This window comes from Gigantopelta aegis, chromosome 15 (genome assembly GCF_016097555.1).
Source record: "Gigantopelta aegis isolate Gae_Host chromosome 15, Gae_host_genome, whole genome shotgun sequence".
NCBI lineage: Eukaryota > Metazoa > Mollusca > Gastropoda > Neomphalida > Peltospiridae > Gigantopelta > Gigantopelta aegis.
Genome location: NC_054713.1, coordinates 20332230 through 20349382, shown reverse-complemented (window position 1 = coordinate 20349382; position 17153 = coordinate 20332230). Strand labels below are relative to the sequence as shown.

General features: G+C 39.8%; 1 protein-coding gene across 1 annotated transcript in view; it reads right to left on the bottom strand.

Moving 5' to 3' along the window:
• Nucleotides 1-4719: 4719 nt before the first annotated feature.
• Nucleotides 4720-17153, bottom strand: part of LOC121390212 (glutathione S-transferase kappa 1-like) — a 24891-nt gene continuing 12457 nt past the window's right edge. Inside the window, exons 5-8 of the mRNA XM_041521982.1 lie at nt 13994-14029; nt 7144-7260; nt 5879-5972; nt 4720-4857 (exon numbers count right to left, since the gene is read on the bottom strand). Of these exons, the coding sequence (XP_041377916.1) occupies nt 4811-4857; nt 5879-5972; nt 7144-7260; nt 13994-14029 (294 nt within the window). The 3' untranslated portion in view covers nt 4720-4810. The remainder of the gene's footprint in view (nt 4858-5878; nt 5973-7143; nt 7261-13993; nt 14030-17153) is intronic.

Here is a 17153-nt window from a genome sequence, read left to right as displayed (position 1 = left end):
CGGATGGACATACACACAGGACTGAGATGAAACTATATGTGGGACGGATGGACACACAGATAGGACTGAGATGAAACTATATGTGGGACGGATGGACATACACACAGGACTGAGATGAAACTATATGTGGGACGGATGGACACACAGACAGGACTGAGATGAAACTATATGTGGGACGGATGGACATACAGACAGGACTGAGATGAAACTATATGTGGGACGGATGGACATACACACAGGACTGAGATGAAACTATATGTGGGACGGATGGACACACAGACAGGACTGAGATGAAACTATATGTGGGACGGATGGACACACAGACAGGACTGAGATGAAACTATATGTGGGACGGATGGACATACACACAGGACTGAGATGAAACTATATGTGGGACGGATGGACACACAGACAGGACTGAGATGAAACTATATGTGGGACGGATGGACACACAGACAGGACTGAGATGAAACTATATGTGGGACGGATGGACACACAGACAGGACTGAGATGAAACTATATGTGGGACGGTGGGACGGATGGACACACAGACAGGACTGAGATGAAACTATATGTGGGACGGATGGACATACAGACAGGACTGAGATGAAATATATAGTGACTAAGTCCCCTCTGGTTATACTGGTAGGGGACTAATAAATAGGCCACTAAATTGATAATACATTCTGCCACCAGAGAGATATTATTAATGTGTTTAGGCCATTTATGACTGGTGTGAAATCACATTATTTCATGGTGGTCTAAATTTCATGTAATTTGTGGACTATGTAGTGTGGTTAATGAATTTAAGAACACAACAAAACTATATTGCATAATATATACATACAATATGAATTCCTGATACTACTTTTTTAATCCATGAATTTAAGTACCCAATGAAACAGTAGTATCATATAATATGAATTCATGATACAACCTTTTCAATCCACAAATTTAAGTACCCAACGAAAAGGTTGGGGTTTTCAGAAAAAAAACACTGAAAAATTTAGAAAGTAAAATTTATGAACATATCATTTTTATTACATGCAATTACATTTTTAGGACACACTTCACATATCAAAATTAATTGTAAAAATAAAATTTATATAACAAAATATTAATAAAAATGATTGGTGTGATGTAAACAAATACTACTACTGTACAATTTATCTGAGAAATCAACTATACATGTACATGTTTCTCACAATAAAAAAATCACCAGAGACAGGAAAAAGTAAATTGATTAATTGTAGGTCGAGGTATTCACTGCATTCTGCATTCTGTGGGTCCGAACATAGGCCACCCCACCCCACCCCCCAAAAAAGTGGCACCGAAAATTCTAAATTTCTGTACAAAAAATTACCAATACACTGTAAATACAGTGTATACAATATTATTTAATTACATGATATACATATATGTCTGTTCTAATGCATTAATTTAATGTTGGTGTAGTGTGTCATACAGTGGCCTGAAAACATACTCCAAAGTATGATTTTCTAGCACTAATTTTCCAAATACACTGTAAATATACAATATTATTTAATTACATGACATATACATGTATGTCTGTTTTAATACATTAATTTAATATAATTTTCACAATCTCATCAGACCCTGGTGAAATATCCTGGATACATCCCTGTTATATCAAAGAAAGGTGTCTTTCCAGCCCTAATAGTAGTACCCAAAGTTGTGTCAAGTTTTGGGCAGGATCTAGTGTGGGTTGGGTGGAGTGGGGTCAAGGGGCAGTTACATACCGGTACCTAAATTACTTTCCAGCTCGAATAAATTACTCTGCTACAAAAATGTATACTCTATGGTGAAGGACAATAGTGGTGTAGAACCCCAAGTGGTGTAACGTTTAGGGCAGGATCTAGTGTGGGTTGGGTGGAGTGGGATTAAGGGAACAGTTACATACATAAATTACATTCCAGCCTACATACATTACTCTGCTATACCCACAGTGGTGTAACGTTTAGGCAGGATCTAGTATGGGTTGTTGGAGTTACATACATAAATTACATTCCAGCCCACATACATTACTCTGCTATACCCACAGTGGTGTAATGTTTAGGCAGGATCTAGTATGGGTTGTTGGAGTTACATACATAAATTACATTCCAGCCCACATACATTACTCTGCTATACCCACAGTGGTGTAACGTTTAGGGCAGGATCTAGTGTTGGTTGGGTGGAGTGGGATTAAGGGAGCAGTTACATACATAAATTACTTTCCAGCCCACATACATTACTCTGCTATACCCACAGTGGTATAACGTTTAGGGCAGGATCTAGTATGGGTTGTTGGAGTTACATACATAAATTACTCTCCAGCCCACATACATTACTCTGCTATACCCACAGTGGTGTAACGTTTAGGGCAGGATCTAGTATGGGTTGGTGGAGTTACATACATAAATTACATTCCAGCCCACATACATTACTCTGCTATACCCACAGTGGTGTAACGTTTAGGGCAGGATCTAGTATGGGTTGGTGGAGTTACATACATAAATTACTCTCCAGCCCACATACATTACTCTGCTATACCCACAGTGGTGTAATGTTTAGGGCAGGATCTAGTATGGGTTGTTGGAGTTACATACATAAATTACATTCCAGCCCACATACATTACTCTGCTATACCCACAGTGGTGTAATGTTTAGGGCCTGATCTAGTATGGGTTGTTGGAGTTACATACATAAATTACATTCCAGCCCACATACATTACTCTGCTATACCCACAGTGGTGTAACGTTTAGGGCAGGATCTAGTATGGGTTGTTGGAGTTACATACATAAATTACATTCCAGCCCACATACATTACTCTGCTATACCCACAGTGGTGTAACGTTTAGGGCAGGATCTAGTATGGGTTGGGTGGAGTGGGGTTAAGGGAGCAGTTACATACATAAATTACATTCCAGCCCACATACATTACTCTGCTATACCCACAGTGGTGTAATGTTTAGGGCCTGATCTAGTATGGGTTGTTGGAGTTACATACATAAATTACATTCCAGCCCACATAGATTACTCTGCTATACCCACAGTGGTGTAATGTTTAGGGCAGGATCTAGTATGGGTTGTTGGAGTGGAGTTAAGGGAGCAGTTACATACATAAATTACATTCCAGCCCACATACATTACTCTGCTATACCCACAGTGGTGTAATGTTTAGGGTAGGATCTAGTATGGGTTGTTGGAGTTACATACATAAATTACATTCCAGCCCACATACATTACTCTGCTATACCCACAGTGGTGTAACGTTTAGGGCAGGATCTAGTATGGGTTGGTGGATTTACATACATAAATTACATTCCAGCCCACATACATTACTCTGCTATACCCACAGTGGTGTAATGTTTAGGGCCTGATCTAGTATGGGTTGTTGGAGTTACATACATAAATTACATTCCAGCCCACATACATTACTCTGCTATACTCACAGTGGTGTAATGTTTAGGGCAGGATCTAGTATGGGTTGTTGGAGTTACATACATAAATTACATTCCAGCCCACATACATTACTCTGCTATACCCACAGTGGTGTAATGTTTAGGGCAGGATCTAGTATGGGTTGTTGGAGTTACATACATAAATTACATTCCAGCCCACATACATTACTCTGCTATACCCACAGTGGTGTAACGTTTAGGGCAGGATCTAGTATGGGTTGGTGGAGTTACATACATAAATTACATTCCAGCCCACATACATTACTCTGCTATACCCACAGTGGTGTAACGTTTAGGGCAGGATCTAGTGTGGGTTGGGTGGAGTGGGGTTAAGGGAGCAGTTACATAAATTACTTTCCAGCCCACATAGTAGTACCCAAAGTGGTGTGAAGTTTAGGGCAGGATCTAGTGTGGGTTGGGTGGAGTGGGGTTAAGGGGGCAGTTACATACATAAATTACTTTCCAGCCCACATAGTAGTACCCAAAGTGGTGTCAAGTTTAGGGCAGGATCTAGTGTGGGTTGGGTGGAGTGGGATTAAGGGGGCAGTTACATAAATTACTTTCCAGCCCACATAGTAGTACCCAAAGTGGTGTCAAGTTTAGGGCAGGATCTAGTGTGGGTTGGGTGGAGTGGGATTAAGGGGGCAGTTACATAAATTACTTTCCAGCCCACATAGTAGTACCCAAAGTGGTGTCAAGTTTAGGGCAGGATCTAGTGTGGGTTGGGTGGAGTGGGATTAAGGGGGCAGTTACATAAATTACTTTCCAGCCCACATAGTAGTACCCAAAGTGGTGTCAAGTTTAGGGCAGGATCTAGTGTGGTTTGGGTGGAGTGGGATTAAGGGGGCAGTTACATAAATTACTTTCCAGCCCACATAGTAGTACCCAAAGTGGTGTGAAGTTTAGGGCAGGATCTAGTGTGGGTTGGGTGGAGTGGGATTAAGGGGGCAGTTACATAAATTACTTTCCAGCCCACATAGTAGTACCCAAAGTGGTGTCAAGTTTAGGGCAGGATCTAGTGTGGGTTGGGTGGAGTGGGGTTAAGGGGCAGTTACATACATAAATTACTTTCCAGCTCACATAAATTACTCTGCTATACTATATGGTGAAGGACAATAGTGGTGTATAGTACCCAAAGTGGGTTGGGTGGAGTGGTGACAAAGGGATAGTGCATATACAATTTTTACACATTATTAGAAGACTGATTTGATGCAGAATCTGTACAACACTGGAGTAGAAACCCGTTTTAACATCTTCGGTTTTGTGCCGTTTATTTTCATATGTAATACATATATCGACACAGCACACAGGTAGTTGGCTGTTGCTACCGACAACTCGCAAACACTCAAAGTTTTCCTTTCAACCCTATCAGTGGTCCTCTCCACTCTTCACCTGAAAAAAGGAAATGAAAAATACTTGTTTAACGACACAGCCTCCTATTTTTGTAGGTGAGGGGAGCAGGCTGAAAATGCCCGAATCTGGATAACAACATTTGTTCATATTAGCATTATTGCCAAATGACTATATATTGCTGCAAACGAATCACTACACATTTTTACATAGATTACAACTAATATGAGTAGAAAGATCGAAATGTCTGAAAGCATATCTATCTTTTTTGTGTCCAAATTGTTTCTTCCCCAACCCACCAGGATGAAGCAAATCTTCAAATTCGGACAAATAAGATAGAGATATGCTTGTCTGAAACTTTTCCCCCATGTATTTCGATCTATCTAATCACATATTAGTTGTCGATGATAACATTAACTCTACTACCAACTGTGAAAATCCATCACATCTTAGGGGCGGCATGTTATCAAGTGGTAAAGTGTCCTCTCGATGCGCGGTCGGTCTGGGATTGATCCCCATCAGTGTGCCTACTGGGCTATTTCTCATATATCAAAGGTCATGGTATGTACTACCCTGTCTGTGGGATGGTGCATATAAAAGATCCCTTGCTGCTAATCGTAAAGAGTAGCTTATGAAGTGACGACAGCGGGTTTCCTCTCTCAATATCTGTGTGGTCCTTAACCATATTCCTGACACCATATAACCGTAAATAAAATGTGTTGAGTGCGTCGTTAAATAAAAAATATTTCCTTTTATTTCCATCACATCTTGAGCAAGCATTCTACCAATGGGAAATATCTCAACCTGCCAGTCTATCTCCAACAATTGACAGATGATCCTTACAGACTTACCTCTCCCCCCCCCCCCACACACACACACCCCATTTAATTTTTGGACTTAATAGATAATTTCAAAATTATCTATTAAGTAAGTAAGTCTTGTCCCAAGTCAGGCCCCCAATCTTATTGGAGGTCGGACTCGAGATGGGCGTGTTCGAAACCCTAGTGGTAAAACTGTGGTATATGAGCACGTAAAACTAGCTATTAACTACCTACAGACTTACCAAGAATCATAGCTAATATGGGAAACCGGTCACAACCGAATATCATCTTCTTTTTACCATCAATGTGGACAACAATTGTAGGTGCTCCAAACGCCTGTAATAAACAATCCAGTACAACTCATAATACAGTAAAAACCCTCCGATATGATCTGTGGAACCAAGTAAAAAGTCTGGTTTTAAGGGCTATTTGCTTTAGAGTGATTATATTCTGTACCGATATTAAAAAAAGTTTAGTTTTGAGGAAATTCTGGTAAGGTCCAGTTTTGAGGGGTTTCACTAAATTAAATTCATCCTGCCTTTAAAATACAGAACTGCTACTGAATGTTTTTGCCAAAGTTTACACTAATTTTAAGGCCTTTTTCCATGAGGCTGATTTTTGTCGCGCTACTTTTTGCCACGCGTGTTAATAACAGCCACGCAGACAATCCATTCCCCATGAAGCAGATAGTTTGTGCAGATTTTAGGGAAAACGCATGTTGACAACCAAAATGGCAATGTCAAAGCACCTCCAGTTGAAACTATTACTTGCTCATTGGGAAGAGTCTAATGTTGAAGACATGTTCTTGGCTTTAGTTCTCAAGAAGAAAATAATGCTTAACAAAAGAAAACATAGATTTTGGGTCCACAATATCATCAAAGAAAGAAAGAAATATGGTGTCTTTTACCACTTGGTTAAACATCTCGAGCTTGACGGTGACAAATACCATGATTATTTCCGGATGTCCCCCCATGATATGGAGACAGTATTGGGATACCCCAACGTTAATGATGTAATTATAACATTTTCTAGCTGACCACGCAGACAAGCGGAGAAAAATAGCCTCTACTAGCAATTTTTTTTCGCACGGTCATTAATCAGCGCGGCAATCTGCTTGCATGGAAACGTATGTATAGTAGATAGTGATAGCGATTTTTTACAAAAGCAGCATGAGTTTGGCGCCGAAAGTTTGGAATAATACGCTCCATGGAAAAGGGCCTTTAGGCTAGAAATTCCCCAATCCAATGTAAACGTACAGCAGTTTTCTACTCACTATACCCACACCCTTTTCTCTACCCCTTCTCCTTTTAATCCTGTTTGTTTTACTATGTAAGTCTGTGGTATTTAATGGCTGATTGTGATATACTAAAAGCCAATCACGTTTATTTAAATTTTAGGCAGGTATTGTCGTGTAGTGTCATGTAAGAAAGTGACAAATACAGTGGCAGCCAAGAATGTCCGCAATTACCCGAATCTCCCCATAGGCATAAGTAAAGTTCTAGGTTACCCCATTATCCAGTGCTTCCTGGGTGTACTGCTTAAGTCGATCTTTTACATCCTGGTCCTTGATATGGCTCAGACTTTCGTTGATGATGTCATCACTGATACCAGCTGCCCGTCCTGCCTAGTGAAAATTATATCATTTCGTATAGCACTGGTATAGACTTTCCATAGTACAGATATGAAGAGTTCAGATGCAAAAACCAATAAATCCATTCTAGTAACTTTCTGCAAAAGAGGGTTTTATTGTTATGCTTTCTATGTGAAACACATCAAGTCCACAATGGGCGATCTTAACTTGAAATAAGTAAAGTAACTGAATGACAGAACTAAAAAAAACGAGTATAAAAATCAGAACATAACGCCTTGAACTGATTAATAATAGTACAATTTGGTTTTTGGATAAAAAAAAGTATTGGTTTTAGCACCTGAATTCTTTACCAATCAAATACACACCTGCCAATCAGGAATCAAAGGTAGAAGCAACTAACAGCATAGACCAATTAACTAAGAAAACACTCCGTGTATCATTTCAGTACGTAGGTTAATGCATGGGCAAAACATTGTTAATTGTTTTGACTTGTTGTGTAGCCACTTTGACAATGGTATTTTATTTTGTATTGAAAAATAATATATATAGTGCTGGATATACTTACTGTTGGCTTACTGGGATGTGTATTATTACAGAACATTGCAATGTATGACTATTTATCATCCCGCAAAAACCAGGTAGATTGTGTTTCTCTAGTTCTAAGGCTCATTCCTGATGTGACGCGTTAAGTATTACGTAACCACCAGCTCGCCAGAGGGCGTACTCACTGAGATGGTACAAAATGGCTGCGCCCGTTATATATAATAGTCGTCACATTTAACCGTTTTATTAATTAACTATACGATTATACGTGTTGATATTAAGCAATAATGTGCATTATATATCGTTGAATATGCATACCAGGCCAAATGCCTTAATTGTCCTCTCCTTTAAGGCAGTAACCAGTCATTCCCTATATACACATAAACATATACACATATACTTATATATACACATATGAGACCAATAAGGGCAAATGTACTTTTAAAATACTGCCCTGAGTTTACTGCTAATGTTAAAAAATGCCAATTAATAGGGGGGTTTTAACGACTAAAAGTATTACACATTAAATACATTTTCCTGTTTAGAATATCAGTATGCAAAGCAGAACTTTGATATTTTGTACAAACCAGTTTATGTATATCATCTATTTAGTGTAATATTTTCATTTTGATACAAAAATGTTTGTTTTGTTTAACAACACCACTAGAGCATGCACATTGATTTCTTAACCATTGGCTATTGAATGTCAAATATTGATAATTTTGACATAGTCTTAGACAGGAAACCTGCTATATTTTTCCATATGTATTCCATATTATTTCTTTAAACTTCTGTTAGTTTTGCCTCCAACATTTCAGGATTCCCTTTTTAAGATCTTTGATGTATGTATGATCACTGTCAACTTTCTAGTATGTACAGTAAATAATGAGGGTTTTTTTTAACTGGTTTAGCATTTTCTGACATTACATTTTGTACCATGCACCATTTTAAACATAAACCATGTATCAAAATAAACATTTCTGTCATCATTACACAACATAATAAACAGGTTTTGTCCCAAATGTCAATGTTCTGCCATGCATACTTTTTTCGCTATTCAACTAAACAAAATTAATCAATGCCTGTGCTTATAAGTCTCAATCTTTAAAGACGTCAAAAGCATACAATTTGTATGGCGTTGTCATGACATTACTGTCTCCGACTCAATTAGTCTTGAGTCTAGACTCTAAACATTGTATGGGCGAGGCATAGCCTAGTGGTACAGCGCTCACTCAATGTGCGGTCGGTGTGGGATCGATCCCTGTCGGAGGGCCCATCAATTGGGCTAATTCTCGTTCCAGCCAGTGCACCACGACTGGTATATCAAAGGCCATGGTATGTACTACCCTGTCTGTGGGATGGTGCATATAAAACATCCCTTGCTGGTAATCAAAAAGAGTAGTCCATGAAGTGGCGACAGTTGGTTTCCTTTCTCAATATCTGTGTAGTCCTTAACCATATGTCTGATGCCATATAACCGTAAATACAAAGTGTTGAGTGCGTCGTTAAATAAAACATTTCTCTCTTTCTAAACATTGTATAAGCACCAGGCCTGGTTTGTTTGTTAATTACCCGATATTTCACATGCATTTCTCATCTACCTCCCAACAATTTTGTGCATACAAAAAATATTTAATTATTGATTAGCAATTTAAATGAAGTTGAAGTACTACAGACATTACAATGCCTATTATCCATATAATATTCAACGTGACCAACATTAAAGGGAACATTTTGTTTTCAACATTTTTATTAGCAATGTTTCTAGTCAATTTAAAATTTATTAGCAACTACTTTTTAATGTTTTACAATTGCAGGGTTTCTAGATTATGGTAGCCCCACTCCCATGGCTAGTGATATTCAATGTTGGGCTAGTAAATAACTACTATTGCCATGCCAGACAGGGCTTCTAGATTATGGTAGCCCCACTCCCATGGCTAGTGATATTCAATGTTGGGCTAGTAAATAACTACTATTGCCATGCCAGACAGGGCTTCTAGATTGTGGTAGCCCCACTCCCATGGCTAGTGATATTCAATGTTGGGCTAGTAAATAACTACTATTGCCATGCCAGACAGGGCTTCTAGATTGTGGTAGCCCCACTCCCATGGCTAGTGATATTCAATGTTGGGCTAGTAAATAACTACTATTGTCATGCCAGACAGGGCTTCTAGATTGTGGTAGCCCCACTCCCATGGCTAGTGATATTCAATGTTGGGCTAGTAAATAACTACTATTGTCATGCCAGACAGGGCTTCTAGATTGTGGTAGCCCCACTCCCATGGCTAGTGATATTCAATGTTGGGCTAGTAAATAACTACTATTGCCATGCCAGACAGGGCTTCTAGATTGTGGTAGCCCCACTCCCATGGCTAGTGATATTCAATGTTGGGCTAGTAAATAACTACTATTGCCATGCCAGACAGGGCTTCTAGATTGTGGTAGCCCCACTCCCATGGCTAGTGATATTCAATGTTGGGCTAGTAAATAACTACTATTGTCATGCCAGACAGGGCTTCTAGATTATGGTAGCCCCACTCCCATGGCTAGTGATATTCAATGTTGGGCTAGTAAATAACTACTATTGTCATGCCAGACAGGGCTTCTAGATTATGGTAGCCCCACTCCCATGGCTAGTGATATTCAATGTTGGGCTAGTAAATAACTACTATTGTCATGCCAGACAGGGCTTCTAGATTGTGGTAGCCCCACTTCCATGGCTAGTGATATTCAATGTTGGGCTAGTAAATAACTACTATTGCCATGCCAGACAGGGCTTCTAGATTGTGGTAGCCCCACTCCCATGGCTAGTGATATTCAATGTTGGGCTAGTAAATAACTACTATTGTCATGCCAGACAGGGCTTCTAGATTGTGGTAGCCCCACTCCCATGGCTAGTGATATTCAATGTTGGGCTAGTAAATAACTACTATTGCCATGCCAGACAGGGCTTCTAGATTGTGGTAGCCCCACTCCCATGGCTAGTGATATTCAATGTTGGGCTAGTAAATAACTACTATTGCCATGCCAGACAGGGCTTCTAGATTATGGTAGCCCCACTCCCATGGCTAGTGATATTCAATGTTGGGCTAGTAAATAACTACTATTGCCATGCCAGACAGGGCTTCTAGATTGTGGTAGCCCCACTCCCATGGCTAGTGATATTCAATGTTGGGCTAGTAAATAACTACTATTGCCATGCCATGACAGGGCTTCTAGATTGTGGTAGCCCCACTCCCATGGCTAGTGATATTCAATGTTGGGCTAGTAAATAACTACTATTGCCATGCCAGACAGGGCTTCTAGATTGTGGTAGCCCCACTCCCATGGCTAGTGATATTCAATGTTGGGCTAGTAAATAACTACTATTGCCATGCCAGACAGGGCTTCTAGATTATGGTAGCCCCACTCCCATGGCTAGTGATATTCAATGTTGGGCTAGTAAATAACTACTATTGCCATGCCTGACAGGGCTTCTAGATTATGGTAGCCCCACTCCCATGGCTAGTGATATTCAATGTTGGGCTAGTAAATAACTACTATTGCCATGCCCGACAGCTATTGCAGGGTTTCTAGATTATGGTAGCCCCACTCCCATGGCTAGTGATATTCAATGTTGGGCTAGTAAATAACTACTATTGCCATGCCCGACAGCTATTGCAGGGTTTCTAGATTATGGTAGCCCCACTCCCATGGCTAGTGATATTCAATGTTGGGTTAGTAAATAACTACTATTGCCATGCCTGACAGGGCTTCTAGATTATGGCAGCCCCACTCCCATGGCTAGTGATATTCAATGTTGGGCTAGTAAATAACTACTATTGCCATGCCTGACAGGGCTTCTAGATTATGGCAGCCCCACTCCCATGGCTAGTGATATTCAATGTTGGGCTAGTAAATAACTACTATTGCCATGCCTGACAGGGCTTCTAGATTATGGCAGCCCCACTCCCATGGCTAGTGATATTCAATGTTGGGCTAGTAAATAACTACTATTGCCATGCCTGACAGGGCTTCTAGATTATGGTAGCCCCATTCCCATGGCTAGTGATATTCAATGTTGGGCTAGTAAATAACTACTATTGCCATGCCCGACAGCTATTGCAGGGTTTCTAGATTATGGTAGCCCCACTCCCATGGCTAGTGATATTCAATGTTGGGCTAGTAAATAACTACTATTGCCATGCCCGACAGCTATTGCAGGGTTTCTAGATTATGGTAGCCCCACTCCCATGGCTAGTGATATTCAATGCTGGGCTAGTAAATAACTACTATTGCCATGCCTGACAGGGCTTCTAGATTATGGTAGCCCCACTCCCATGGCTAGTGATATTCAATGTTGGGCTAGTAAATAACTACTATTGCCATGCTAGACAGGGCTTCTAGATTATGGTAGCCCCAACCCCATGGCTAGTGATATTCAATGTTGGGTTAGTAAATAACTACTATTGCCATGCCAGACAGGGCTTCTAGATTATGGTAGCCCCACTCCCATGGCTAGTGATATTCAATGCTGGGCTAGTAAATAACTACTATTGCCATGCCTGACAGGGCTTCTAGATTATGGTAGCCCCACTCCCATGGCTAGTGATATTCAATGTTGGGCTAGTAAATAACTACTATTGCCATGCCAGACAGGGCTTCTAGATTATGGTAGCCCCACTCCCATGGCTAGTGATATTCAATGTTGGGCTAGTAAATAACTACTATTGCCATGCTAGACAAGGCTTCTAGATTATGGTAGCCCCACTCCCATGGCTAGTGATATTCAATGTTGGGCTAGTAAATAACTACTATTGCCATGCTAGACAGGGCTTCTAGATTATGGTAGCCCCACTCCCATGGCTAGTGATATTCAATGCTGGGCTAGTAAATAACTACTATTGCCATACCTGACAGGGCTTCTAGATTATGGTAGCCCCACTCCCATGGCTAGTGATATTCAATGTTGGGCTAGTAAATAACTACTATTGCCATGCTAGACAGGGCTTCTAGATTATGGTAGCCCCACTCCCATGGCTAGTGATATTCAATGCTGGGCTAGTAAATAACTACTATTGCCATGCCTGACAGGGCTTCTAGATTATGGTAGCCCCACTCCCATGGCTAGTGATATTCAATGTTGGGCTAGTAAATAACTACTATTGCCATGCTAGACAGGGCTTCTAGATTATGGTAGCCCCACTCCCATGGCTAGTGATATTCAATGCTGGGCTAGTAAATAACTACTATTGCCATGCCTGACAGGGCTTCTAGATTATGGTAGCCCCACTCCCATGGCTAGTGATATTCAATGTTGGGCTAGTAAATAACTACTATTGCCATGCTAGACAGGGCTTCTAGATTATGGTAGCCCCACTCCCATGGCTAGTGATATTCAATGTTGGGCTAGTAAATAACTACTATTGCCATGCCAGACAGGGTTTCTAGATTATGGTAGCCCCACTCCCATGGCTAGTGATATTCAATGTTGGGCTAGTAAATAACTACTATTGCCATGCCTGACAGGGCTTCTAGATTATGGCAGCCCCACACACATGGCTAGTGATATTCAATGTTGGGCTAGTAAATAACTACTATTACCATGCCAGACAGGGCTTCTAGATTATGGTGGCCCCACTCCCATGGCTAGTGATATTCAATGTTGGGCTAGTAAATAACTATTATTGCCATGCCCAACAGCTAGTGAAAACCAAGTTGTAAAATGCTGCATTTAAGTCTATTTTGTAAATATGAATATCCTGCCCATCCCCCACCCCTCCCAGCCTTAATGTTTTTAAGCTCTATATCCCTCTTAAGGCGACATATCCAATTATTTCTATTAATAAAATTGTATTAACTTAAAGTAAAGTAGGGCTGGTGAATTTTTAATCGTGGCTAGTAAATGTTTTAAATCACTGATCCCATGGCATGGCTAGTGGATTTTATAAAAATTCTAGAAGCCCTGAATTGTGTAGTTATATCTCTGAAAATTGTGTAGCAAATCGCGACAAGATACTGAACAAAATGTTCCCTGCATATTAAACTAATTTCACTGTGACTGATGTTACACATTACCAAGACCTGTATGGTTCGTATGCTCATAAGAATGTGGATAATTGTAGATGATTCCTAAGTTAAGATCTCAACTAAGCTTGAAAATCATAAAATTAATACAATAAAGGACACTATTTATTGTGAATCAATTGATGTAAAAGGTTTTCAATTGTAAATTTACACAAACCTCTCTAAAACTTTCTTCTTTTGTAATATCTTGATCCTGGAATAAGAAAAAGTTAAATTCAGTGAATCACTGTCTTTTAAAATTATAAACAAAAAATCATATGGTCAGAATCTTAAAAAACATTTTCTCAGTGGGCATTTAAGTACATGTAGGGATACATTTCTACAGAGCATTATGCATTGTTTGTCATTTAAACGATAAGTCCTAAAATACTTGACACAAAAAAACACCAATATTGATAGCACTACTCTAACCTCTTTTTTTTTCTCTTTTTTTTAAAAAGTATTTGGGATTCCTCAACTGTGAATGTCATCCATTAATTAAAACATTTATCTGAAGTGCATACATCTACATAATATGCACATGTATGTTAATGAATTCACAAACGAACTAATTTGAGAAACACATCAATCTATTTTCAAATAACTTCACAAAAGTTACTCTTTTTTTTTTGTGAAATAAAAACCTCAATTATCCAGGCCTCTCAAAGTTTAGTTCAGCACGACCCAAGCAGGGCTCACCCTGTACATTGCAAAATTAGTCAATTGCTAATTTTTAAACAAAGTGGCTACAATATTTAGTCTTTGGTTAATAAAATATTCCTTAAATTGACCACATTTTAATCATTTTCCAGGAAATACTATTCTACATTTGGCCAAACAAAAATTCCTTCCAGTGTGAGCCATATGCTATGCATCTTCCCTAACACAATCAATTTAGGGCATCATTTATATTTGTCACACAAATTCAAATATATTACAAGAAAAAATCACTCCCAACTGTATTCACGATGTGAGTAGACGTGTCTATGTGTGCTCTCGAGTTGCCCCCCCCCCCACCTGGAGGGACTGATAGCCAGTTTTGGGGCCTCTACTGGAGTTCCGGGTTACCTATACCGGGACATGGGCGACCGTGTCTCCAAAGGAGAGGAACGGAGTGAGTGGAAGAGGAAGGAGGAAGAAGAAAGGCATGCCAGAGATGGCTCAGGGGACATTAAAGCTGGCGGCTCAACCGCCAGCGGCGGTCCCTTCCGCATCGCCGCCCCCACCGACTTCACCGAAGAGGACGCGACTGCCATCGGCACCAGCATCCCCAGACAAGCCATACTCAAGCCTGGACGTTGCGATGTGCCAGGCTCCAAGGGCGGTACCACCGACCTCCAATCCACGGGTGCCGGCACCAGGACTTGTTGTTGCGCCACAGAAGCGGACAAGATGAACAAAGAACTTCATCAGTACATGCAGGGGGACACTACCGAACTGACCAACCTTCGCGGTGGACACCTCAAAACAGACTGAAGACCCCTGGAAGACGGCAGCGAGTACGAACTGCACAACAAGGTGTTCGGCACTCACCACACCGTAGTCGTCACACACAAGAGGCAGTAGACCTACAAATAAGCCATACTCTACAGCAAGTTGAACAACCGGAATCTACATAAGATGATCCGAGCGGTCTGCGGCCCCGACTACGGTACGGTAGTTCATACCCTGCATCAATGCCAGCATCTTCTGCCGAACCTCCGGGAGTCTCCAGTTTCACCGACGTAGTCAACCTTACCTAGGACAGGTGACCTCCTTTTTTTGGGCTTAGTTGGACTTTAAATTTTTTCGCTGTGGCTCAAAATATTTATGTTTAGTTTTTTATAAATAGTCCAACGCACTTTACTTTGGCGCCCATTCAATTGCTCAAATAACGTTAAAACCTTTTAGGCCAAGCATTCAAAAATACTTTTGGTTTTAATTTCTTAGTCCGGACATGGTTAGGATGCAGGTTATTCTCCATAGGACTTAGGCTTTTTTTACCTTTTACTAAATCTTTTATTCCAAATTCCGTCCACTTCAAACTTACCCCCACCCCCCCACCCCCACCCCCCACCCCCCACCCCCCTCCTGTCCCGACTTAGTCACTGGCGAAAGTTAGAGATTAAGCCCATGATAGGCGTGCGTGAAGCCTTCGTGGTATATATGCACGTGAAAAATTTTACCGAACCGAACATAAAAAAATGTGTTATATCAATTTTTTTATGCATACGTGTACCTAAATAGTTCAATAAGTATTCCACTCATAAAGGCCTGTTGTAATCGTAATTACATTGTTTCCAATGACCTTACTTAGGTTGTCGAGCACACCCTTATGAAACAGTAGGACAAAAGTAGGAATGAAAATATATACAAAGTAGGACAAAAGTAGGAAAACAGAAGGACAAAAGTAGGACTTAAACAGTACGTAGCAACATTATTCATGCTCATACTGAGAAAAAGAATGTGTTAAATCCAAAAAGTGATACTATTTAGAAAACACTTTTAAAATGTTCGTGGTGCTCAGTTGGTACCTGTATTTTTTGTTCTATCCAAAATTATATAATTTGAATCTTATGTAATGGTCACATTATACAGTTATTTCAAATTAGTGTACACTGTATTAATCAATATACATATTTACATGCAGAGTAATTAATGCTGATGCATAGTAAAACAGATTAACATGATTCATTTACATTTTCCACAATATATTATAGATTCTGAAGTAATATATGACACATTGTACATTATAATCATGTTAATCATTGGAAAACTTGTTAGCTTTCAGGGTGTAATTTTAATATGCTGAAATAATATGGTGCCACAAATTGGGTATTATCTTGCTGGACCCCAAAACCCCTTTTTTAAATTTGACATGATTTGTTCACCAAAGGTCCTTTAAAAGAAGAATAGCCACATTTGGGACCCCTTTTCGTATCATGGCGTGTTACTTTGTCCAGTGATAAGTGAGCGAAAATTGGGAAAGGGATATTTCTGTGACCCCAAAAAACCACCCAGGTCCTTTTTAACAAAGTGGAATTGTATGAAAAGTCAAATTGGTTTTGCTTAATTCAAGAGACATGAAAAACTGGTATTTAAAAAATTTGTTAACAAAAAAAATGTCAAGGCCGGGAATGGTTGTTCATTTCGGAAAAAAATTTTTTTGTAATTTGAGCAATTTTTGTTGTTTTAAAGCTTTTATTAAGGAAATAGACCAAATTTTTTTAAAATCGATGCTTTTGTGTTATATTAACCTGTATGACAAAAATTTCAGTATTGGTTATTTCTTTTCGACCGGGTTGAAAAAAAAAATCTCCTCAAAACTTTGTGAGAAAGGCTTGGCCATTAATTTGTTC